The 27752-nt window shown below is 43.0% G+C and overlaps 1 protein-coding gene across 5 annotated transcripts in view; it reads left to right on the forward strand.

The window, feature by feature from the left end:
- The window catches only part of CHL1 (cell adhesion molecule L1 like), a 167930-nt gene extending 141234 nt beyond the window's left edge, over positions 1–26696 (forward strand). For 3 of the 5 annotated variants that reach the window (XM_066596312.1, XM_066596310.1, XM_066596311.1), the window contains exons 22-26: positions 118–297; positions 4038–4103; positions 5252–5383; positions 19292–19364; positions 23554–26696. In XM_066596312.1, coding sequence (XP_066452409.1) covers positions 118–297; positions 4038–4103; positions 5252–5383; positions 19292–19364; positions 23554–23761 — 659 coding nt within the window. In that variant the 3' untranslated portion in view covers positions 23762–26696. Of the gene's footprint in view, positions 1–117; positions 298–4037; positions 4104–5251; positions 5384–19291; positions 19372–23553 lie in introns of all 5 variants that reach the window. The other 2 variants (XM_066596315.1, XM_066596313.1) reach the window with 2 other exon arrangements.
- The last annotated feature ends 1056 nt before the right edge of the window (positions 26697–27752 follow it).

Consider the following 27752-nt stretch of genomic DNA (forward strand, 5'->3'; position numbering starts at 1 on the left):
AGGAATTAAAAATCAAAAAATCATTATACCTAAATAACCACATATTTATCTATATTATTTATGGATGAATTTTCTTATTTCATTCCCCTAATTATGATTTATCTCTGTTTCTTGTAGTTAATGAAAGTGATGTTGTTGGGATTTTACATAACATCACCATAACAAACCCACATGCCGAAAGTCAAAGAATTCCCCGTCTTGAGCTTGGTATGAAGCACAAGTTCTACATTTGTGCGTGTACCCGTATTGGATGTAGCAAGTCTGTGAGTGAGGAAGGACTGACCATAACACAAGCAAGTAAGTTATAGGTTATCAACAGTCTCAGAATGTTAGAAATATCATTCTGAGCATTTGGAATGAAGGAACGTGTTTATCGGCATCCTATCAAGTCTTCAACTGTATTTCTGCATTAAAAACAAAGAAACACTCTAATAAGTGGTTTTATGTGCACATGGCAACAAGATCTTTATATCGTGTAGCATCCAAAATCCAGACAATTGTCTGTCATAGGGAAATATAGTTTTTACAAGGATATAAGCTGGACCACCTACAATGAAAGCAGGAGATTATAGACTGTCTATAAAGCTGAAGCAGACTTCAGTATTTATGGCAGACATGGCACACCTAGTAATAACTGGGAATGCTCATGATGATTCACAAATGCTGGCTCACATCCAGGTTCCCAGGAATGCAGGAACAGTTAATCATCACCTCGAAGGACTGTAAAGACAGTGGTCTAACCATTGACTTTTGCTCTACAAGTACGTATGTATGGTAGAAGAAAGGTTCCTTCTGTGGAGATTCAGAGTTGTGTACAGTAGGTGGTGTCCGAACACTTATTCTCAATGGGTGACATTGAGCTGTCAATCAAATCTGATGTCACTCACTGAGAGTGAACGGTGTGGACCGCCCACTTGACACAGTAATAGTGGAAGCAACTGAACCTGAGAAGAGCCAATCTGGTCGAAAGGAGGTGAATAGGAAAAGAAAATAGAGATAGAATCAGCAGCACTGACAGGTCCATGACAGGTCCTCTTTAAATTGCCATACATGTTTTGGCTAAAAGAACATTGCTTTGCAAATAAGGAACATTTTGAAGTAATTATGACTGATGTGTCAATTCATATGCTTGATCATCAGGGGTCCGCCACTTGGGACCCCCAGCGATCAGCTGATCTCGGCCCCTGCACTAACTGTAGCAGACTGGGTGTTGACAACTCCATCTGCCTTGGAGTTGGAGCTTTGCTCCCACTGAAATCAATTGGAGCTATACCTTCTATGGCTCTTCTGGCTCTGACCCCACGGCAGTGAGAGTGGGAGCTGAGATCAGCTGATTGCTCTGAGTCTTGAGCAGTGGAGCCACACCAATCAACTACTGATGACATACCCTAAGGATATGTCTTCAGTACTGTAAGGGGTTAAATACTCAGAAAACCCCTTACAGCAGTATGTGGAGTCATATTGGTTTGTAATATGGCTCTTTACCCATTATGTGTGCTGCCATACAGGATCTGTTGTGGCATTGCTGTGGGTATGAGTATTAACTAATTTAGTTAACAACTTCATTGAATCTACACTACAGATTGTCAGCTCAGTAGGCAAATCTATGGAAGCTGACAGCATTAACACATTGGAAAATCTGAATTGTATGCAGATTTTGATGTGAATTTTAGCACAGATTTTCAACACCGCCCCCCTTCCACACACTTAACTCAATTAACCCCTTAAGGACACGGCCTATTTTGGCGTTGAGGACCAAACGATTTTTGGTATTTTTTTCATCACCATTTTTCAAAAGCCATAACTTTTTTATTTTTCCGTTGACGCGGCCGTATAAGGGCTTGTTTTTTGCGTGGCAAACTATAGTTTTTATTGGTACAATTTTTGGTTACATAGACTACATTGTAAAACTTTTATTATATTTTTTATGATCGTAGGGAGAGAAAACGCATCAATTCTGCGATTTTTTGGTTTTTTTAAAAAGCGTTAATTATGCAGCATAAATGATACAACACATTTTTTTCTGCGGGGCGGTACGATTACAATGATACAAAAATTCTTATATTTTTTTTAGGTTTTCCCTCTTTTCCACAATAAAAACCTTTTTTGAGAAATTATTATTTTTTTCTAAATTCACTGCATTCAGAGTGCTATAACTTTTTTACTTTTCCATGGACGGAGCTCTGTGATGGCTTATTTTTTGCGAGACGAGCTGTAGTTTTTATTGGTACCATTTTGGGGTACACACTTTCTTTATCACTTTTATTGCATTTTTTAGGAGGCAAAATGCTAAAAATTAGCATTTAGCCTCAGTTTTTAGCCTTTTTTTTAAACGCTTTTTGCCGTGCAGGATAATAAGTGCATTCAATGTATTGTACGCATCGTTATAGACGCGTCGATACCAAATATGCGGGGTTTTTAATTTTTAAAAAAAATTTTTATGCTAATATGAGAAAAAGCACAAAAAAAGGTTTTTTTAACTTTTTTTAACATTTTTATTCTTTGTACTTCTTTTTCTCTTTTTTTTTTACACAGTCAGTGTCCCTCTGAGGGACTTTTACTGCAGCACTGCAGATCGCTACGATAAGGCACGGCAGGACTTCTCTCCTGCCATGCCTTATCGCTTACTATAGCGATCACAGGCTATGGCAATACAGGACGCCGGTATCTGGTGTCCTGTTGCTATAGCATCCAGCCAGGCTCTCGCAATAACATTGCTCCCTCTGTGAACCTTTTCCCTGCCGCGATCTAATGCGGGCGGCAGCGATGCAAGATTATTCTCACGAAAAAGCATCACAGGAAGAAAAGCTGCGATATCACTACGATTTTGTAGTGGCAATATCGCTGTTGCCTGTGTAAAAGAGGCTTTAGTATTTAATCATCTGAACCCAAATCTCCATAGGGCCAGACAACTCTTTAATATGTATTGGGGTTGCTCAACTTTACCTGGACAGATGATGTTGGGGGAAGGAAGGGATGTTGAATCAATGCTAATTCTTTTGTTTACTGGGAGATAAAACTCTACCAGAGGTCTCTCACAGTTGCTTACCTCCCTAAACACACTAACACTTAGGTGAGGGTTCATGTGTATGGGGGATCCCGGGAAAACAGCTGTCAGTTGAGTGTTCATTCAGCCAACAGCTATTAAAGGGCACCATTAGGCCGGGCTCACACGAAGGGGACAGACCTGTGAAAGAAATTGTGAATGATCATGGAAGATCGTGGATGCAAGCGTTTTTCCGCACAGGTGTACGGTATGCACAGTGTATCGTCCACTCAGAAGAATGATCTCATTCTCCCCTTCACTTCCTTTGAAGTTGCAAGCATTTCTGCCGTTCATACGCAATGTTATTTGCCTAGGGGCAACAGAACATTCGCATTCATTGACTTCAATGGGGGATGTCTGCATGGAATCCGCACTAAACTACAGCATGCTGTGATTTTTCTTCCGCTCGTGAAATACGCAATTCGTATCTGTGAGTGTGAGCGAAAATAGAGTGCTTTTACACCTGTGCTGGGGATTCTGCTTTCCTGCTCGATTTGGGGGCAGGAAAAGGGGAATCTCCATGTCTGACTGGTCCTGTCTGTGGAGGGAATCGAACAACATCAGGCGGATCTCATTGACTATAATGAGGTCCGCCTGCTTTTTGCCCAGCTGCCCAGATTTGGGATGGAAGAAAGCACGCAGTGCCTTTTCTTCCGGTATTCAGTCGCATCCGGCCGGAGGCTCTGACACAGATGTGAAACTGGCCTTAGTGCAAAGAAACAATGAGGGTTATATAATAATAACAATACTACATCACCAATTAGTGCAAATATACAAAAACATAGAAATGTTACTAAATAACACAATATACGCTGTTGATTTATTCTGTAAACGTCTAGCTTTAGCTGCATGTATTACAATATTGCCCCGTTGTGTATACAAGCTTATTTTCGAATTGCAACAATGTATCAGAAGAATTCCCTGCTGACATAGATGAGTAATCCAACAGAAACACAAAGAAATATCTTCAAAAATCTCTTATTTCTTTCAGGATTTTCCACTATTTCTTCTTCTCCAACTCAAACTTCTGCTTTTGCTGCCAAAGTTCCTGCTATAGGTTTGTGTTGATGCTTGCTGCCAATTTCAGATATGGTTGTGTCTATGCAACGCTCCCTGCGTTCTGCTAAGATTGTCTGCCAGATGTCTTAGAGGGGTATTCCCACCTTACACATTTATGGCATATGCACAGGATATGTCATAAATGATTGATTGATAGGTGTGGGGGGAAGAGGACATAGTCCTACTTCTGGGACCACAACTTACGAGGACAATGAGTCACCTGCCCCTTGTTCGCCAAGACAATGTGACTAGTGGTAGCTGTACAGTATCAGGACAAATTCACATGTCCGTATATTGGCCAGGTTTTCACGCCCGGCCGATATACAATGTCCCTTTCTGCAGTGGGAGGAGGCGGGCCGGGCTGAGAGCAGTGCACTGAGCTCCCACACCGCTCCGCCCTTCGCCACTATTTGCAATGGGAGGGGAGGGGCTGAACTTAGCCCTGCCCCCGTCCTGTCCCTCCCATTGTAAACAGTGGCAAGGGGCGGAGAGGGGGTGGGAGCTCAGTGCACTGCTCCCGGTCCACCTCCTCCCCCTGCAGAGAGGGAGACCGTATATCGGCCGGACGTGAAAACCTGGCCGATATACGGTCGTGTGAATATGCCCTCAAAGTGGTGCCTGAATAGACATGTGGTAAAAACCTCTTCTAACTAACCTCTTGCTTCTCCACTGTCTGTTTATCCATTGCCCTAATTAATCGTATATCATCTGACCTCTGCATTAAAAAACTGGTGAAATTATGTATTAAAGGGGTTCATCCACCGACGGAACTTATCACCTACCATATCCACAGGATAGGTGATAAGTATCTGATCACTATGGTTTCCAACTCTGAGACCCCCTGAGATTATGAGAACAGGGTCCAGAGTCCCCTATGTGAATAGAGTAGCTGCCACATGTCTGCACTGCTGCTCCATTCATCTCTATGTGACTGCTGCAGGTAAGCCCAAAATTCTGCGCTGGGATATGAAATGCAGTAAGTATTCATTGCATGGTATTGTCGATATTTGCAACCCACAAGTTCATAGATACGGAGATCCGTAGTAGGAAAGTATTTTAATAATGAAGGAAATATTGAAAACTAAATTGTAGGATTCTCTTATTATACAAATCCTAATATTGCACCTCTGTTTCATTCCATTGCAGCTTACGCTAATGCATCTCAGAGCCTATCTACTCGAGGATGGTTCATTGGACTGATGTGCGCTGTGGCTCTGTTAACACTTTTAATGCTCGTTGGTTGTTTTGTGCAAATAAACCGGGGAGGTAAATATGCAGGTAAAGTAACACGAGTGCTTGTAAATGCACCGCATACTATTGTATGATTGTAAATATGTACCATGTGATAAGATGTCAGTGACCTGAAGTGCGTATGTCACTTCTGGACCATAGACTCATTTTCAGATTTCTGCTTTTACTTTTTCAATGGCAGCTGTTAACCCCATAAGGACCAGGCTGTTTTGTATCTAAAGGACCAGACACTTTTTAGGGATTTCTGATGGTTTTACTGCCATATTTTTTTCAACTATCAAAATTATTGTTGCTGCGTTTTTTTTTCCTTGACATATATGGCAATTTTTTTGTATTTTTTCTCACTGGCTTTTTTCTTGTTTATAATAATAGTAATAAACTTTATTTGTATAGCGCCATCATATTCCGCAGCGCTTACATAGACGGGGGATACAGAAAGACAAAAGTTCAAACATTACAGAACCACGGTTACATAGTAATCAATTGATGGAAACAATAGGGGTGAGGGTCCTGCTCCAACGAGCTTACATACTACCAGTAATGGGGTGATACAGAAGGCAAAGGGGCTGGAGATGTGCACTGTATGGCGAGGTGGAAGAGTGAGGGATGCTATACACATAGACAATGGTCAGACATTTAGCCGTGTGATGGCAGAAACAGTATGACTGCAGGAGCGGTTTATGATGGCTAGCAGAGATTGCAGTCAGTAGGTCAGGGAGCATGTTATCAGGCGGAGTACAGAGGGGTTTGTTTAGGGAATGCGGTATGCCTCCCTGAAGAGGTGCGTTTTTAGAGCACGCCTGAAGTTCTGCGAGTCCTGGATTGCTCGGGTAGCCTTTGGTAGTGCATTCCAGAGGACCGGTGCTGCTCTGGAGAAGTCTTGGAGGCGGGAATGAGAACTTCGAATTAAAGGGGCGCTCAGTCTGGTTTCGTTAGCAGAGCGGAGAGCCCGGACTGGTTGATGGATTGAGATGAGGGAGGCGATATAGGGGGGCGCTGCACTGTGGAGGGCTTTGTGGATGAAGGTGGTGAGTTTAAATTGAATTCTGTATTTAACGGGCAGCCAGTGCAGTAAGTTTAATTGGGGATAAAAGGCTAAAAAAATGATTTTCTTTAAAATTTATAGTTGTTTATTTTTAAATTAATATATTTACGTGAAAATAAAGTACAGGATTGGGTTCCTCATTTTGTTTTGGACAATTTGATATATAATCTCTATAGTCTCGGATTACAGGTTGAATACAGCAACGGTTTTGGTTGGAGTCAGCGGCGGGTCATTTTCTTTTTTATACTTATATTTTTATTTTATTCTGTCATTTTTCTTACTTATTTTCGTAACTATTTTTTTACCATCTCTGTCCCCCATGACGTCATATAAGACCTCTGGGGGTCATTTATATTGTCTTCTTTTTTTTTTTTTTATTCAAACTTTTCCACTGTAGCTGGGGCATCCATAGGAGCCCCAGTTACAGGGGACAATAGTCACTAACAGAGTTGATCAGGGTCTGCTATGGCCATGCTCATCTGCCGGTCAAGGGTCGATTAGCGGAAGTAACACTTCTCCTTTCCAGACTACATAGCACTCAATAAGTGCTCTGTAGTGCACAGAAAAAATGGAAGGCAGAAGCTGTTAAAAACCGCTTCCGCCTTCTCCTCCGGGTCCTTGGCTATGTCTGACAGCCAAAGACCCAACCTGCTCCGGCTTGATTGCAAGAGCTTTAATCCTGAGCTGTACTTTTGCTATTGGCCGGGATTAAATCCCCAGACCAAGCACTGTAAATTTGCCGTGCTTGGTCCTTAAAAGGGCTAATAGAAGTGCAGCTGTTGTGCCAAGGTACATGATCATCTGAATAAATAAAATGTCCCACATATTATTCATGCCTCTAGGTTCAAACCTCCTGACATTTCACATTCCTGATAAGATCAAGAACACAAATATAGTCACAGATATAGAATTTAAAAATTGAAATTTTATTAGGAATTATTTTAAAAATCAGGGCCAACCAAAGAAAAACAATTACATAAAACGTATAGTGACAGGACAGACAAACAACTAAAAAGAGGGATCTTGGGATGGGTGAGGGAGGGAATTATGTGTCACCAACTCCCGTCTAACCATCACCAGGATCCTCAAGAGTCACTTGTGATTTAGTTGATGGGGCAGATCCCCCTATCAAGGTAAGTGTTTAGCACTTGAGGTGTTGTATGATTCGTATGTTCTCCAAATGGAGACTGTTTTTTAATAAAGGTATATATATTATACGAATCAAGCAAACCACTTTTCTTTTGGGACTCTTGTAGTTTTTAATGTTTGAATCAATGTCGTTTGGTGCATTTGTTTTCACTGTTTTATACACTTTCTGTTTAGATTGCTCTTCAAACCAGTATGGTATTGAGTTTACAGTGTTTAAAGCTTTTCCGTTTATATTGCTCTTGCTCGACGCGTTTCCCTATCGGGGTACTCGATAGTTCATCAGGAGCCGGGCATCGATAAGCCCCTAAATAAGTAGGAAAAGATTTGTTTTAGAATATATATCAAAGATGATCACTAAATAGGTGGCTGAAATACGCCTGTCACTATTCAATAATAGAAGATTCCTCAGAGTTGCCTAGTTTATATAATAAACTTGGACCCTACCAATCGTATGGGTCCCAAACGTGCTCTAGTCGTTCAGAATCCAGAAAATCGATTTCAACTGGATATTTCTGGCTCACATAAGGTCTGCCACATTCATGCGGCTCTGGTGTAGAATAGAAAAGATGTGCATCCATGAAAATGATGCATATGGTGTGTATCAAAGCTGCCAGAGTTAGTCTGTCCAAAGTGGCACCCAGGTTAGCATAGGACTGTCATATGTCCTCCAGGACTGGTAGCTTCTAGGTTAGTGGCTGTAAGATTAAATATCTGGTGGTGAACCGCAGGCGCTGCTGGAGATTACTCCTAGCACTCCTCTTTGCCTTGCTCTATGTCTTCTCTCTTGCTCTACAAGCTACCAGAGCTGACCTCGTCTTACTAATGCAAGCCTTCTAGCTAGCTTAAAAATGCTTTTTGCCATTGTGGCAGTTACTAGTAGTTCCTAGGCTGATTTGGGATATTGTTCCTCGTACGTTATCTTCTTGTTGGGCGAATAGATATTTAATCTTACAGCCACTAACCTAGGAGCTACCAGTCCTGGAGGACATATGACAGTCCTATGCTAACCTGGGTGCCACTTTGGACAGACTAACTCTGGCAGCTTTGATACACACCATATGCATCATTTTCATGGATGCACATGATGCACAACTTTTCTATTCTACACCAGAGCCGCATGAATGTGGCAGACCTTATGTGAGCCAGAAATATCCAGCTTAAATCGATTTTCTGGATTCTGAACGACTAGAGCACGTTTGGGACCCATACGATTGGTAGGGTCCAAGTTTATTATATAAACTAGGCAACTCTGAGGAATCTTCTATTATTGAATAGTGACAGGCGTATTTCAGCCACCTATCTAGTGATCATCTTTGATATATATTCTAAAACAAATCTTTTCCTACTTATTTAGGGGCTTATCAATGCCCGGCTCCTGATGAACTATCGAGTACCCCGATAGGGAAACGCGTCGAGCAAGAGCAATATAAACGGAAAAGCTTTAAACACTGTAAACTCAATACCATACTGGTTTGAAGAGCAATCTAAACAGAAAGTGTATAAAACAGTGAAAACAAATGCACTAAATGACATTGATTCAAACATTAAAAACTACAAGAGTCCCAAAAGAAAAGTGGTTTGCTTGATTCGTATAATATATATACATTTATTAAAAAACAGTCTCCATTTGGAGAACATACGAATCATACAACACCTCAAGTGCTAAACACTTACCTTGATAGGGGGATCTGCCCCATCAACTAATTCACAAGTGACTCTTGAGGATCCTGGTGATGGTTAGACGGGAGTTGGTGACACATAATTCCCTCCCTCACCCATCCCAAGATCCCTCTTTTTAGTTGTTTGTCTGTCCTGTCACTATACGTTTTATGTAATTGTTTTTCTTTGGTTGGCCTTGATTTTTAAAATAATTCCTAATAAAATTTCAATTTTTAAATTCTATATCTGTGACGGCCTTAGCTTCGACTATATAGATATCTCATACCACTGTGATTTGTGTCAAGAACACAAATCTAGTTTCATATAATATTTCTTGCGAAAGGAACCAGCACACTGACCAAAAGAAATGCTATCAGCGGTTCCTGACTGGAACACTAGGTAGCACTAAAACGCTGGATAGAGAACAATCAATTTTAGTATCTGAATACCTAACCTAAAATAAGTATTGCTTTATGGGAATGCAAAAAAAAATGCATTCACCACAGATATGACGAAAGGTGAAGCTATAGACTCATGGGTCTTGGTGGAAGAGTTCAGCTTGTGACCCCTCGTCCCTTAGGGCAAAACCAAAATATCACCCTGTCAATTAACGGTGGCTTTTAAGTGTTGTCCAAATAGCCGCTCAGAAAAATAACTAAAGCCTACGAACCACTGCTGTTTGTGCACTTTTACACAGTACAATTGTTTTTCATTTGTTGTTCTATTTGGCAATCGCTGAATAAATTGTTGGAGGATTTACATGGGCAGCATGAGGTCCTTTGGTGTGCATGTATCAGAAGCAGATAGATAGTGTTTGCATGTATGTACTGAATGGCGGTAAATACACTCCACAGAAGGGCACTTGTACATGAACTTCACGTAATAACTCAGCCTAGCTGCATTACAAATATTTTCATCTGCATCGGTACAGCAAGGCACTTCAAACTTGTAACCATCCTCTGCATCACTCGCCTCTCCCTAATTCCGGAGGTCCACAGCATGTTATGAATTGTATGGATTCCGTGCACCATAGGTGCGACAATACTTCTCCAACAGTACTTTTCCATCACATACTCCCGTCTGGTGTACACACTACTTGGGCACTACTCTGATGCCTTCTCACCCATTATAGAGTTTACCTTTCTACCAAGCATCCACACGATGTAACCATGTGTCATAAGTCTTGTGTTCACTACTGAACATTTTTTACGCAACCACAACTTAGTCCCATTTTGACGTTCGGCATCATCTGACTTCTTAAACCAGCATATAATCTCCTCTCCAATCTAGCAGCAGCAAGGCTTATGGCTCCCGGGCCCGCTCTCATTATGCCTGACACCTGTTCCACTATCTCCAGGCTGACCCTTTACTTTGTAGGAGCTGCGTCTTTTCCTTACAGAACGATAGATGTCGTAGATGTCACCAAGGGTCTCTCTCACGAAATACGTGGCCCTGCCATTACATTGGGCTTTCAAAGGAGGCAGGTTCATGGCACATGGATACCTGATGTCATAGACACCATGCACCATGCCACTTCCACTGATGTCTATCCATTTGGCCTTACATCTTCAGTGCTGCCATACATCATGTGCCTTACTGCGCCATTACACATGTAATGTATACATCATATCATAACATCACAGTTTACATAATGGATATTATACCACAAACCATAACAGGGTAAGTCTTGCAAGACCTTGCACACCTCTATAATTTGGCACCAATTCTAATCACACTGGCTCACATGTCTCAACAAGTCCACATCTCGCCAACCCTGGCCAGGGATTTACGCCTATAAGTCCCGAGGGAATCAGTCTATTTACAAAATGCAATGGCATCTGGCTTCGACAAATATTGGTCTTCCCGTCGCTTTTGTCCTTCTCTTCCACACCAATGCCTCTGTTTCCAGCATCTGTGTAGAGGGAGACTCCCTCTCCTCCCACGGGCTGCTGAGTGATCCCAACAGTCCTCCACTCAGCAGCCTTTTCGTTCCCCAAGTCGTCGGGGCCCTTACAGTTTCTGGTAGTCTTACTTCTGCCAGCTCTTCAGAATGGGGAAACTGCCTGCTGCACTGTTCCTAGGCACAGGCTCCACCACCATAACTGCAGATATCTCTTTGCTGCGTCTTTCTCCTCTCACATACTGAATTCTGTGCTGCATCACAGTTCTAAGATGACCGCTGGCTCTTCCCCATAGTGTCACATGGAGCTAAACAGCCAATCAGAGGTCTTTTCTAGAAGCTTTTCAATATAGTCCAATAGTTTCATTCACTTCTGTTAGCAACAACCTTTGCTTGTGTTGCAGCTCCCTCTTGTGGCCAACTTCACCAGTACAGTCTAACTTAAAGCTCCATCTAACCTAAAGAGCTCCCTCTGGAATGTCACAGAGTGACCGACAGTGACTAAGAAGTGATCATAAGTAGGAAAGGAGCAGGGCACTGCTCACCCCCTTATATATTTGAAATTCTAACTCCTCCCCAATGTATGCTTACTGGTTGCTGAGTGAACGCACATAAATACGTACAAGTGGTCTTTGAGTGAACACTTGCTGCTGCAAGAAGCTGCAGTACAAAGCGTTCTGTCGAAGGCCAAACCGGCAAGAGGCAGCAGCAGCAAGTGTATCTTCAGAGACCAAAACCAGACAGAGATCATAGCAGTGAGTGTTCTTTCAAAGACCAGTAAGGACTGTTCATTACTAATGTATTAGTAATGCCTGGTAAAGATGCTCTGCAGCAGCTAGCCTTCGTGTCACCATACTGCTCCACAAACTCTCCTCAGATCTGAGCAGCAGCTCACCCGTAAGTCTGCATGATGCTTTGTTGGGTCTCTATGACCCAGTTAGCTACAGACTCAAAATGTAGAGAGGGCCTTGAGCCTGAATTCTGGCTTAGGGGCTCGATTCCAGCTGCCACCGCTGATAACCCTATAGTTATGCCACTGGGCATGACAAGAAGCAGCAGCATATAAAATGCTATGGACATAAATGCAACTTTAGCCCCATGACTAAATTCTTTGTTTACACTTTCAACAAGTCACTAACTAGGCTCACAGCAGCTTGAATGTTTCATTAATATTTATTACAGACTGTTGTCAGATAATGCAACCCTGTTTCGGCTCATCTGTGCAGCCACTGGTTGCTGGGATTATAGAAACATACTTTTATGCAGATTAATTTGATGCCATTACATTGAGATAAGTCATCAATTTTTCACTAATTTTTCACAGTAATGCGTTTGTACAACAGCACTCCCAGAGTAGGTAAATAATTACCGAGCGGTATAACCAATTCAGATGCACGCCTCCCTGAATCGAATCCCGAATCCTGTAGTTGTACGAGAAATTTTTCACAAAGAAGGACGCAGCTTCCACGGCATAGATGCAATCCTAAAAGGACACTTTATTCATGTGGGCCAAATGGTGACTCGCAGCGACAAAGGTCCTGTGTGACCAAAACGTCGCTGCGAGCCACCATTTGGGCCACATGAATAAAGAGTCATTTTAGGATTGCATCTATGCCGTGGAAACTGCGTCCTTTCTTCGTGAAAAATTTCACCTAATTTTCCAGATGACTTTTCAGAATAAGCTGCCATGTGTACATGAGGAATAACACTCACTATACATAACCATCATATGATTTGCAGCCTGCATTTTTTTCAGTTTTCCCTTCTGCAGTCTCTATCCTTGATTCTTAGTTTTCTCAGTAGTGGTGGAAGGAGCCTATGGTTATGCACAGAGAACTTCAGATTCTGCTCTATAATTGTGTAACGTCAAACTGGGACATGAACACTTAGCAGAGTCTTACCGAGATGTGGACTGCAGAATTGCAAACTGGACTTGGAAACAGTGGACATAACTGAGCAGCAGACATAAAACACTGACTGACAAAGCCTCAAAACACTCACCAGCACATCCGCACAAATAAACAGATGGAATTGCTATAATAACTACGAGGAATTAGTTAGTAGATTGACCAAGTCACTTACGCAGCAAGCCCGCTTCAAGGATCCTCGTTGTTTCACGGTCCCTACTCCAACAAAACCCAGCATACCTGCCTACAAGCAGGGCAATCGACCCAATAGGGATGGTCCCGCACTGGAACCTAAGGACCTAAACTAGCCCTAGATGGTAAACGATCCACAGCAAGACAGTTCACACCACATGCACTGAGAGATGCACAGACACGCAGGAGCATGGCACTGTTCACACTGAAGATAGCTAACACTGCACAAACACCTCATGTCCAGTCACATGCATATAAAACATTGTATATAAAACTAGACAGAATTTGGAAATGGAAAGGGTTTTTTTTTTAATTCGTTTTATTTATTGGTAATATGCAGTTCGTGAGATACACGGTGAAGTAAACTTTACATTACACATGGTGACATAGACAGTAACGGTTGTACATATTGGAATAACATCAACTTAGTTGCTGTGTCTCTCGAACTATCTGTTTGCATATTGTAACAGTAGACTTATAAATTTATATAAAAGAACAATAAAATAACAATAACACTAGACTCTGCTCTTCCTTTGCCCTTTTGGGGTTAGAGGATTCGGGGTTGTAGCTCTTCCAGGCGCTTGTCAGTGGGGGGGGGGGGGATTAGCATGGGTCAGGTTGAGGTTTTAATCGGTGGTCAGGGTAGAGTGAGAGTCTAACCAGGCTCCCCATACTTTTTGGAATTTGGTCGGGCATCCTGTTTTTTGATATATGATTTTTTCGTACGAGGTTACTATGTTTACGGACTGGACCCATTGTGGGACCGAGGGGGGCTCTGTTGCCATCCATTTTATGGCTATTTCTTTACGGGCTAAGAATAGTGTCTTTTCGAGGAAGACACGGGTATGGTGTGGCCACACTTCCTCTTCCAGCAAGCTAAACAGCGCCACCTTGGGGTCCAGTTCTATGGATAGTGGGGGCCGTAGAAGTGAGTTCAGGAGATTTGTCACCTTTGACCAAAATTCCCTGACAAAGTGACATTCCCAGATCAGGTGCCAAAAGTCCGCTCTTGGTTGGCGGCATCTCTGGCATGAGTCTGAGGTAGTGTTACGCATTTTGTGTAATCGGTTGGGGGTAAGGTAGGCTTGGTGAATAATGTATAGTTGTATTAGCTTATTGTTTACAGCTGGTGACACTGACAGGTGGGATTCAGAGATGTCTTGCCACTCCTCAGGTGTGAGGGACGCGATGGCGAGTTTCCATCTGTCGTATGCAGGGGGAGGATTCGGACTTATTTTGGATGAGAGGAGGTGTGTATATAGGGCTGATATTAGGCCTTTGGGTCCTTGGGATTTGAGGATGCCTATTGTGGGGAACTTAGATATACGGGCCGAGAGGGGGGGGGAATTGGGAGTTTAGGGCATGTCTTAGTTGAAAAAACCTAAATAGCTGGAGATGTGGGGCCTGCAGCTTATCACGCAGTTGCATAAATGTGGGGAGTGTTCCATCTATATATATATCATTTAGTGTGAGTGCCCCTTGGGCGATCCAGTATTGTGGGTCTGGGACTGACTGTAATGCGGTGAGGCCAGGGTTGTTCCAGAGGGGAAGATCCGGCAACACCCCCTGGTAATTCTGCAGTGTCTTTGCTTCTTTCCACACATTAAGAGCCAGTTTGTGAAGTGGGGTTAGTTCAGTGGATTTGGTGCGCTCCGGGAATTCTAGGAAATTCAGGAGATTGTGACCAGTTACTTGTTTCGCAAGTTGTCTGTCTGCTATAGGTAGTTCTTTTCCTAAGACCCAGGTTCTGATGTTTCGCAATTGACCTGCCAGGTAATAAAGTCGGAGGTCCGGAAGGGCCATTCCGGCTTGTTCTTTAGGTCTTTGTAGGATCGATAGGCTCAGCTTGGAGCGCGAGGAATTCCAAATAAATGTTATGATTAAGGAGTTTAGAGTCCTGAAAAGGCGTTTGGGAACGCTCACTGGCATATGCTGAAATATATATAGGGATTTGGGCTGGATGACCATTTTAATGAGATTTATGCGCCCGGCTACGGATAGTGGTAGTTTAGCCCATCGTTTCAGTTTGAGTTTTATGTTTTCTAGAAGTGGGTTTATGTTGTCTGTTATAGCATTGTTGTGGTCATATGACATGATTATTCCCAGATATTTGAATTTTGAGACTGGTTTTAAGCCATATTTCTCAACGTGGGGGTCGTATTTTGGGTTAACCTCTGTGTAAAGGATTGTTGATTTGGCCCAATTTACATATAATCCGGAAAAATGGGAAAATCTATCTATGTGTGTCATGGCCTGGACAAAGGAATTTGATGGGTTCGATAAGAATAGGATTGTATCGTCTGCATATAGTCCTAGTTTGCTTTCTTGGTCTGCCCATTTGATGCCTGTCACATTAGGGGAGTTTCTCAAGCGGATTGCTAATGCCTCGATGGCTATGGCGAACAAGGCCGGGGATAGAGGGCATCCTTGTCGGGTGCCTCTTGTCAGTTGGAATTCCGCCGATGGGATACCATTGACTATGATGTTTGCGTTTGGGGACTTATATATGGTTTTGACCCATTCTTGGAAATTAGGTCCGAATCCAAAGCGGATCAAGCATGCTTCCAGAAAAGCCCATTCCACCGAGTCGAAGGCTTTTGCCATGTCGAGTGATACCAGGGCCCATGGCATGTTGTATTGTGTACCTAGTTGGATGGCTGTCTGGACTCTGCGGATGTTTATGGTTGTGGATTTTCCTGGCATAAAGCCCGTCTGATCGGGGTGTATGATGGATAGGATCACCTGATTCAGTCTGGTGGCCAGAATTTTAGTTAGGATCTTATAGTCTGCATTTACCAGTGATATCGGCCTATAGGAGCCGCAGTCTGTAGGGTCCTTTCCAGGTTTCAGAATCACTACTATTGAAGCTTTGTAAAATGAGGCTGGGAGTGTTTTGTCTAGTTGCGCTTGGTTTAGTACTTCGAGGAGTTGCGGGCCTAGTTGTTCAAGGTATTTGCGATACGTCTCTATTGGGAGACCATCTGGGCCTGGTGCTTTGTTAAGGGCCATTTCTTGAATTGTTAATTGGATCTCTTCCAGAGTGAAGGGCGCCTCGAGGAGGTCGACCTGCTCCCCGGAGAGGGTTGGGAAATTTAGGTCACTTAGATAATTTAGGATGTCTGTCACCGTGTTTTGGGAGGAGGAAGCATATAGGTTAGCGTAAAATTCTTTAAAGCTATTTGTAATAGATGGGGCATCGGTGACCTCTGTTCCATGTTGATTTTTGATCTTGAGGATCGTGTTTGTATGGTTTTCTCGTTTTATAAGGTAGGCGAATAGGTGGCTGGATTGGTTTCCTAGCTCAAAGTAGTGTTGTTTGGAGAAGAATAGTTGGCGTTTGGCCCTAACATGTATTTGCTGTTTATGGAGTCGGGATAGACTAAGCCAGGCTGCTTTGTTAGCTTCAGTGGGGGTTGATATGTATGCTCTCTCGGCTTCCAGGGTCTGACTTTCTATCTGTTTATCGGCTTGTGATGCTGATTTTTTAATGTGTGTGATGGCAGATTTGAGGAATCCTCTAATATATGCCTTGAGGGTGTCCCATTTCAGGGCCGGATGAGTGTTATCTTGGTGGGCATCCAGAAATAGGGAAATGTGGAATGGCATCTGGTCGTCCGTTCCGATAAGTTTGAGCCAGAATGGGTGTAGTTTCCAGGTGGGCCTTATTTTGATTTGGGGGAATTTAAGGGTTAATAATATGGGGCTGTGGTCTGAGATACCTCTCGGGCAGTGTGTTATGTTTGAGAGGTATATCGCCAGTTCTGCGGAGCTGAATATATAGTCGATTCTTGTCAGCGCGTTGTATCCCGGTGAGTGGCAGGTATATTCCCGTTTTTCGGGGTGGTGGTGTCGCCAGAGGTCAACCCATCCGACACTCTCAATTAGTTGTTTCAGGGGGGAGTTTGAGATCGGGGTGGGGTTAGAGGGTATGTGAAATTTATCTTTGATCGGATCCATTGTCATATTGAAGTCTCCCAGACAAATTACCTCCGCCATAGGGTAATGGTGTGCAAACGCAATAGCAGCCTGCAGGAGGTGGAGATTGTTGTGTGGTGGGTTGTATATAGATAAGATGAGATATGGTTTGGAATCTATTTCTCCATATATGAATATGAACCTTCCTTCAGGATCTCTGCGGGTGACGATTGGGTTCCAGCGCACCGATTTATGGATCAGCACGGAAACGCCCCTAGAGGAGGAGGTATGGAAGGAGTGGGAGGCCCACTGGATCCATGGTTTTGAGAGAGTGTCTGCCTTTTCTCGAATGAGATGAGTCTCCTGCAGGCTGATGACGTGTGGATTTAGTTGTCTTATATATGTGAATACTATCCTACGTTTAAGTGCTGTGCCGAGCCCTCGGACGTTCCAACTAAGACATATTAGAGACATCTTTATTTGCGTGGGTATAGATTTCAGCCCCTATGTCTGTGGTTTGGGGGTCAGGAGAAGGTGTTGGTAAGTGTAGGGAGGGGGGTTGTGTGAGCGCCTGTTTGTGGAGGGTTTTGGTGGAGAGCAGAGTGCAACAGTTCAAACCGTTAATCATTGACATCTTGCTAAACTTATACCGCAGATATCAAAATACAACAAAGATAGGAAGATTGTGGAAAGGGGAAGAAAAGGAGAGAGGACAGGGGGAAAGACAGGGAGATATTAGGGGAAAGGAAAATCGGAATGGGAAAACAATTTAGCTACACTCTAGTAAGAAGTAGCGGTTGTTGTGTTGTTGGGGGGAAGTTCTTGATGGCCTTTAGAGGTTCAAAATAGACCGCTGGGCTCCAATAATAGCTTTTGGAGGTGTCTCGGTTATGCTGCATATCTTCTTTACATCAAGGGATGTTGAGAGTCTGGACCACGGCAAGGCCCAGAGACTTTCTAGCGAGTATGGGGGGGGGGGTTTGGTCACCCCTTTGAGATCTCGGCGTGCATCTCCAGCCACTCCATGGCCTCCGTGGGGGATTGAAGGAAGACCACCTTTCCCTGGGCCACTATTCGTAGACGTGCAGGGTATGCCATTGAGTAGGGGATCTGTCTTTCTTTGAGTTTCCTTTTCGCCTCTGTGAAGGTGGCTCTTTGTTTTTGTAGCTCAGCCGAAAAGTCGGGAAATATGGAGACCGTTGTGTTGTTATATTTTAACGGGCCTTTTAGTCTGGCCTGGCGTAGTGCAGCGTCGCGATCTCTGCAATTTAGAATCCTTATTAGGAAGGGGCGTGGGGGGGCTCCCGGCTTTGGTGGTTTTGCGGGGACTCGGTGGGCTCTTTCTACTGTGAAGTGGGTAGAAAAGGTGTCTTCTCCCAGTAGCGCTTTGAGCCAGGTTTCTGCAAATGTTTCTAAACGGGAGCCTTCTGACTTCTCGGGCAGGCCTATTATGCGCAGATTGTTACGGCGCGAGCGGTTCTCCAAGTCGTCTGTTTTTGATTGGCAGAATTCTATTACTCTTGTTGCTTTTTTGACCGCTGTAATTAACGGGTGCAGTGAGTCTTCCGCGTTAGAGACGCGATCCTCCATTTCCCTCATTCTGTCGCGCATATTGTGTAGGTCTTGTCTTAATAGGGAGACATCGGATTTGATTTCCTCTATTTTGTTGGTGAGAGAGGATTTACAGGCATTAATCGCGTCTAGGAGTTGACGCATAGTGGGTTCTGAGTGTTGCCCCGCTTCACCTTCGGACTCTTTCGCTTGCATAGGTCGGGTTGCACGCGGGGTGTGGTCAGGGGTCTCAGAGCGAGAAAATTCTTTTAATTTTTTCGGCGGCGGAACCGCCTTTCGCCCGTGTGCTCATGTTAGAATTCGCTGGCTTGGTATGGCGAGTTATTGTTGTAATATAGACAGTCTCAATGCTTGGTTGTAGGGATCCGGAGATTATATCTTTGTATTGTTGTGAACTGTGACGATCTGCGGGTTACGTAAGGGGTAACAGTCCACTCCCGCCACTGCGGTTCAAAGTCGGGGATAATACGTTGTTTACTACGGGGACTTTTATTTATAGTCCTGATGGAAATGGAAAGGGTTGTGACATAAAAATGTGTACATAAAGTGCTTGTATAGAACATGTCTAATTAATCTTCTATCTTTTTATTTTACAGTGAAAGAGAAAGAAGAGCTCCATCCTGAACCAGAGCTGCACTCTATGAAGGATCAGTTCTTTGATGACTATAGGTTAGCGGTGGGCATAGTTCAGACCTTACTTTTTTTTTTAGAGTTACTTATACAATGTACATGTTCACTACTAATACTATGACCATGCACTGTATCTTAATATATCATAGACCAGCATTCTTTCTGCTGACAATGTGAATGAGTACAGGTCATAGCCCATGGAAGCATTAGTGTAGCATGTCTCCACGTATCGTATACCCTCCGCATAACATGTACTAGATAACTGACCTTTCGATTTCTGGCATTAGAAAAAAGCAAACTGTACCCAATAATTTAAAATATTCCACGTCCAATGATAAAATGTAACAACAGCAACTGTGTCCAGTTTTGGGCTCCCCAATTTAAAAAAAAGACATCAACAAACTGGAGCAAGTTCAGAGAAGCATTACCAAAATGGTGAGCGGTCTGCTAATCATGTCTCAGTAGGAACAGTTAAAGGATCTGGGAATGTTTAGCTTGCAAAAAAGAAGGCTGAGAGGAGATTTAATAGGGCTCTACAAATATCTGAAGGGCTGTCACAGTGCAGAGGGATCAGCCCTATTATCATCTGCACAAGGAAAGACTAGAAGCAATGGGATGAAGCTGAAAGGGAGACGACACAGATTAGATATCAGACAGTGAGGGGGATCAATGAGTGGAACAGGTTACCACTGGAGGTGGTGAGTTCTTCTTTAATGGAAGTGTTGAAACAAAGGCTGGACAGACATCTGTCTGGGATGATTTAGTGAATTCTGCATTGAGCAGGGAGTTGGACCAGATGACCCTGGAGGTCCCTTCCAACTCTACCATTCTAGGATTCTATGACTCTTCAAACCATTATCCAGCATTATGTTGCTTCTGGATCACAGATTTGGTCGGATTCAACTAATATTCTGAATTGTCCTCATTTTTAGTATACTCATAGTACCATAAACCATCAACAAAATGTCATCAATTACATAATTCGCATCAATACTCGAAGAATTGAAGCAAACTTGGATCACATCAAAACTTAAAATTTTATGCAAGTTGTGTGGCACTTCAGTGAATTTGCTACCAGGCCATTTTAGCTGCACAGGTGGAAACTACAATACTGTGAGATGTCGTTTCAGCAGTATTGTTACCGAAAGTGCTCGTCAGATCCCTTTAGTGTAAAGTTTGTTTTGTTTTCATGAAGCAACGGCATATTAATATAGTAGGGACACAACGTTCAGATGTGGAGACATACTACATTAATACCCACCAAGGATGACGTAGCAAATGTAATTAAACCAGATGTAACTTAGCCAGTTAGCTACTTAATTAATATCTTAAATGGGTTTTCCAGTTGTAAACTATTGATGGTCTATCTGCAGGATAGCTCATAAATAGTAGATCAGTGGGGGTCTGCCGCCCAGGATCCATATCGATCCATTGCTCACTTGGCTAATGCATTCTTACACTAAACTTATTTCTGCTACGTGGTGGAGATCCCAGGTGGCAAACCCTCATTTATTTATTATTGATTATTGATGACCTATCCTGTAGTTAGGCCATCAATAGTTTGCAAATGTACAACCCTTTTAAAACAGAACCTAATTAAGGGTGTCCGCGGTAAGGGAGAGTTCTATTTTAGGCCCTCAAAAAACCCCGGTGTGGATGTATATTCACAATGTAGAATCTGCCACAGCAAATTTTTACAACTTTTCTGAATCGATTTGCCATATTAACAAATCAATGGTTTACATATATATTCCATAATACCATACAATGCCCATTTATGGCAAACACAAAAGTGGCCTGGAAAACCCACTGAAGATGTCATTGGCAGTGATGGCAGTGAGATCCCTCCGACATGAAGATGCTTCCGATATGGGTCATCCCTACTCCCTGGTACTATCTGGCAGGTTTTTTTTGTTTGTTTTTTTTTACTGGCTCTGATTTTATAAGACTGGCACCACTTCACCTCTGATGTTACTATCTATTCTGAAGCCTAAGAGTGCCTACCGCCTTGCGTTGCAGATTTTCGCGCGTGAAAAACGCTGCGTTTTCGCGCGTTTTTCGCGGCGTTTTTTGCAGCCCTCCATTGACAATCATGGGTGCATTAAGAGAAAAATAAGGAGACATATGCAACTGACAGTTCCTATGTGAAAAAACCCCACGAAACGGAAAAAAAACCCCAGATGGACAAGAACACATTCTATACTAATTGCTCTTGAGAAAAAACGCAAAACATCACAGGAAAAAAAATCGCGATTTTAACATTACAAATCCCATAGACCCCTGCAGAAAAAAAAACGCTGCGAATTTCGCTGTGAAAAAAAACTGTAGTGGGTAGTCACCCTTAGAGGGAACCCATTAGCCAATGAAACTAACAGTGTATATTGTAATGTCACCACAGATGTAATGTCAACATGCACTTATATCTAAAACACCTTGATGACATCATCAGCAGTGACATCATTGAGACAGTAATGTTGGCCCCCTTAAAGCAATGTCTGGAGCGCCATCACCCACTGTGGCCCCTTTTGGCATACATCTGGCATGAGCAGTGGTGGAACTGCAGGAGTCACAATGGTTGCAGCTATGTTCCAGCCCTTTAATCCTGACGGACCACAGGATTCCCAAGCCACATTAGGTCCCACAATGCATACAAGGTTCTGATGCTAAGCAGTGTCAGGATGGCATGTGCGGTATCACATTCGACATATTGGCCCTGGATAGCATCAGGAGCTGTGTCCACAACCCTGAAGATAAGAGAAGTGAGGAAAGCTAAAGCCAGGTTTAGACACAACGATTATCGCTCAAAAAATCTTTGGAGCGATTTTTGAGCGATAATCGTTGTGTGCTTTTTACAGCGCAAGGTGATCGCTCAAATGTTGAGCGATCTCCTTGCGCTCCAAGCAGGGGATGCAGAAGACGAACAGGGCCACTTGTCTTCTGCATCCAGCTGTTCTCGGCTTGGAGCGCTCGGCTGTTATACAACCGAGCGCTCCAAGCGGAGGATAGAGAAGACAAGCGGGTGGACCCGCTTGTCTTCTGCATCCAGCTGTTCTCTGCTCAGAGCGCTGGGCTGTTATACAGCCGAGCGCTCCGAGCAGGGTATGAAGAACACAGCTGGACAGTAGTATCAGCTGTATCCCGCTGTGAATTCCTGATAACTGATCGCTGATCTTTCAAAATGCTGAAAGATCAGCGACGTTTTAAAGAAAACTGCACAATGTCAGTGCAGTTAGACACAACGATTATTGCTCAAAAGATGGCTTTGAGCAATTTTTGAGCAAAAATCGTTGTGTCTAAATCAGCTTTAAGTAAATGCCTTTTTTGTTTAATGTAAAGGATGTTGAATCACTTTATAATTAGTCCTGTTTCAATTTGTAACCATTTTACAAAATTTCACTTAGTTTACACCAGAAGCTGAAAGCACCTGGGCCTGGTCTCAATGGGAGCAACTGTATCCAGCCTAGGGAATCCTCTTAATTTATAGGGCTGGAACCCCTTGCAACCTCAACTTTCTCACATACATGTAAATCACAGCTAGCAAAACTACAGCAGTATGAAATATGGATGAGACAAAGGCACACAGGCTAGAACATTGAGAAAAGGGACAGGAAGAGAGAGCACATACTTCATAGAGAACGCCCACTGAGCTCTGAACCTGCAGGTCCATAAGCCCTCATGCCAGAGAAAAGAGGATTTGGAAATAAAATAAACTAAAAGAAATTACTCAACAAAATAGTGCAGCTTGAACCTCTGAATACACAAATATGAATAAATGTTTTCATATCAAAGGTACAAGTAAATTAAAGTGCTTGTCCAGGACTTTTTAGATGTTTTCTATTGATGAGCTGTCGTAAGGACAGCTCATTAACAGACGATTATTGGAGGTCTGCCGCTTGGATCCCCACTGATTACTGGCAGTGCTCTCTCTATGAAAAGCGCAGGAAGCACATTGTATTGACCATAGAGTAGCACCCCGAATTGATATTGTAGACACAGCTCTCATTGAATTCAGCGGAAGCTGCACCTGCAATACCAACCTGGGCCGCTGCACCTATGTGCTTCCTATGACTTCCATAGTGATGGTGCCTCCAGTAATAAGCTAATTCATGGGGATCCGAGCAGGGGACCGCTGCCAATCATAAATCCAAAAAAGTCCTGGACAACCCCTTTGCTAGATAATTTTCTATGATCCCAGCAGCAGCCTTTAACTTCATTGTTTTCCTTTTAGTTCCAGTGATAAGAAGGCAACAAATGGCAGCATGGACTCATTAAGTCTAGATATTAAAACCTATGACAGTGTGGATAGCCTTGTCCAGTACAGCGATGGAGAACACAGTCACTTCAATGAGGATGGGTCTTTCATTGGAGCTTACACAGAGTCCAAGGAGAAAAATGCAGAGGATGAAAACAAACACATCCAGTCTGTACACTCTTAATAACGGCACCGCATCCCTGGAAAACTTTCTTATATGTCGAAATACTTCACGTAACAAGAAAGGCACATCTGGTGTAAACATGCAAGAAGGAATTGGCACGGATAGTTCATCATCGCATACTTAATAGCCAAAAATTGTACCATGGACCATGGACTCACCAATAAAAATGGAACAGTGTCATCTATCTCTCCAGCATCATTTTGCCAAACCTTCATCAATTCTCTTCAGCTGTAGAAGCATGCCCATTTGTTCTTGCACATAAATACCACAAAATATACTTTATGAAGGACATGATTACTTCTGCACACTGATGAGACAAGACAAGTTGTCGTTGCTTTCCATTAAATATTGAAATATCCCATTTTGCAAGTACGCCATCTGCGCATGTGTGGTGTGATGTGAAGAGCCAATGCCCGTCTTACATGCCCGTTTTCCAGTAACATTATGGAGGCATGAACAGTCCTAATCACACACGCAAACGATTAAAGATTGTAGAATGCAAAATTTGAGGATTGTGCCATGGATACCTGAATGAATGGACAGGCGGTCAAGTAGGCGCACTTCCACTCCGTTCATTTCAATGATGAGTACAAGTGCTCAGCTGTCTCTGGCAGTGCCATTTAAATGAAAAGATCAGTAGCACACATTCTCGACTACCTCACCATTCATTCAGGGGTTGACAGGACCGCCACGATTGTCATCAGAGCAGTCTTAAGGGCAAGCGCTCAGATGCCCATCAGTCAGACACTTATTCCTTATCCTGCAGTTAGGGGATAAGTGTAAGGCTACATTTACCCGTCGAGTTTCATATCGGTCCAAGAAACTCTGCAAGAAAAACGCATCACTGAACATACGATTTTCATGTTGTTTCAAGAAAACAAATTGCATTGTGCTCACATAAAACTCGCATGTATGTGCAATGGAATTTTTATACTCGCCCATAGGAAATATGAGTGAGTTAAAAGAATTGCAGAAAAATAAAGCATCCTGCGATCTTTCTATATCACAGCATAGCTGCAAGAGAAAAATCATACTTGTCAATACACCCATTGCAAATAATGCGAGTGTTGTGCGTCCCCCAATGAACACAACTGGTGCTAGAATATCAAATACGACCGTAAACGTACACAACCCCTTTAAGGTGCCCGTACAGAAATAGATATAGGTCTGTTAAACCTGCTGTTTTTGGTAAGACCAGGCAACTATTCAATATGTATGTGGGTGCCCCTACCTGGATGTCAACATGCCCAAACCTTTCTTCCCTTGGGAAATAAGTCACGTCAAGAGGACTCTGACAGCAGCTTATTCACTCTCTGCATTCACTTATTCACTCTCCCAATTCAAAACAAATGCCTGTTTGGCCGAGACGATAATGCATATGTATGCGGGAGATGAAAGCAAAGAGGGCCACAGCGTCTTTCCCCTTCCTTGTCCATGATAGGACATACTAAGATTTGTAGTTTTATAACAACTGGAGAGCCATAAGTTGGGAGACCTCTGACTAAAGGCCCATTTACACGGAGCGATGATCGCTAAAAAATCGCTAAAAGGCAATCGTTTTAGCTATAATCAGTGCATCTAAATGTGCACCCATTGTGCACTTTTCGGGCACTGCTAGCTGATCATTAAATTCAGTCCAATCTAAAAATCGTTGTTCAGCCTTATCAGCAGTTCTCCATGGGGACTGCTGACAGCATTGTTTCCCCGTGGAGAACAAAGGATCTGAATGCAGATAAGAGCCCTCGGGCTATTAACTGCATTCACCTAAGGCTTCATTTGCACACTTAATTGCTCTTAAGTAGCTGAGTAGCTACATAATAGTTTATGCAAAATGTCGCTCAAAGCTGTCACTCAAACTGTCGTTTGAGTGATCTTTGAGTGATCATTGAGCGATCATCGGCCCATGTAAACCAGCCTTTAGATGCTAACATGGACAGGGGGTGAACAATTGCTAGGCATAGTAAGTGTTGGCTGAAGGTCTAAAGATTAGATTATGTTCTCAGTGAAAACTTCCTACATTAACCAAATCCACAAATATACTGTATACATTTCCAAAGCTTGTAATTGCATTTGTAAACGTTTCAGTTCTCTGGGGAAAAAAAGTTGAGAAAGATCTACGCCTATGCCCTACTGAAGAATATGCATGAAGCAGAACAAATCCATATAAGGACCACTAGTGCTAGTGGTGGGTCATCAGAACGTGCGCACCAACACTCCTGCCGGTGGGTGATAATTCTGGGCATACAGAAATTAGTCTAGATCTTTGTACAGATGCAGCAAAGTTTAACAAGTCTTTAATGCATTATTTTGTGCAACGGTTTGTTTTGCCTTTCAATGACTTTATAAATTGGCACAGACAAGTTAAAATCTGCTACATCTGTAGATATTTGGTACTTTCAAGAAGATGTAACGAACTTAGGTTGGTTTCACATCTGCGTCGGAACCTCCGGCTGGAGCTTCTGTTGCATATCCAGCTGCAAATACCGGAAGAAAAAGCGCTGCATGCAGTGCTTTATCTTCCATCCCAAAACCAGAAAGCAAGCGGAAGCCATTAAAGTCAACGGGGTCCACCCGGCGCTGAGATCGAACCGTTCGGCCACGGGGATTCCCTTTTCCTGCTCCGTGATCTCGGAATCCCCAACACAAGTGTGAGAGCAGCCTTACATCCCTCCAAGCTTCCACATGGCAGTTATGTTTGTCGCCCTCAGATATATAAAGATGGCGCTGACATTACTATTTGTGTTATGCCACATTTTTCTGCATGATGAGGAACCATAAATGAATAAATAGTGTGAAGTTGTGTAACTGAAGGAATTCTAGATGCTGTTGAAGGAGAAGGTTGAAGTTTTGTGTTGTCTTCTTTGTATTTCATCCTTTGCTATAAAACATGAAAAAATGAAAAGAAAAAGCAAAAATAAAAACTAAAAAAAAATTACTGATGGCTCTTTGATTACTTGGAAGAAGTCATTTTCACTAGTCAAGAATACTGAAGGCTACTGTATGGCCAAGCTCAAGCTTAGGCTTCTGTGACATGGGCAGATAATTGGCCAGTGAGCACGTCGGTCGGCACTTATTTCCTTTGTCTAGATGGGCATATGATCTGCACAATGGGGACAAACAATCATTACTATGACCGATGGTCTCTATACTGTTATCATGGCTACAAATCTCCCTGTTCACATGGAAGTATATGCAGCTGACCAGTGAGCACAACCGAGACACTTAGTGTCGAAAAGCATTTGCACATTTACATGTCCCAATGATTGGAGAAGTGAACATCCATTCAAATGTCCATGCCTGATAATTGCAAAAGTTCCTTAAATCATTTGGCACAAGTTATCGGAATATCAGGAAGTATACAAGGTTCTCTGTACACCAAATAGACAACAGCATTAGCTTCACTAGGAGAGCAGATGGTTGGAACCAAAGAGGAGCTGCATACACGTGGTAGTCTGGCCAACCGTCTCTACACACCCAACTGAACATGTATATGAAGTACATCTGTAAGGCCTCTTCCATACGGGCGACAGCAATATCGCTGCGATTTTCTTGCAGCGATATCGCATCTGTGTTCTGTGTGATATCCCTGTGTTTTCTCACGGCGATATCATGATTTTGTGTCGCTACAAAGTCTTGTGACTTTATAGCACTCTTTTGCTGCAATTTTTGAGGGGGCTTTAAATATAAGCCCTACCCTAAAATTAAGCCCTAGCTGCATGAAAAACAAACCCCTCCTCTGAAGCTCCGGCACTTTTTTTGAGCGTCAACAATACTTTTTTCTTTAGAATAATCTTGCATCACATCGCTGCCGCCCGCGATAAAATTTTAGTTTTTAATCGCTAAAGTCAATTGGACTTTGTAATGTTAAAAGCGCATCGCAATCACGGGAGCGCTCGATGAACCAATCACAGCCATCGGTGCCTGAAGACCACAAACAAGTGCCGCGGAACTGCCGGAGGAGAAGAGCGGCAGAGCGGACATCCTCCTGTTA

This window comes from Eleutherodactylus coqui, chromosome 3 (assembly GCF_035609145.1).
Source record: "Eleutherodactylus coqui strain aEleCoq1 chromosome 3, aEleCoq1.hap1, whole genome shotgun sequence".
NCBI lineage: Eukaryota > Metazoa > Chordata > Amphibia > Anura > Eleutherodactylidae > Eleutherodactylus > Eleutherodactylus coqui.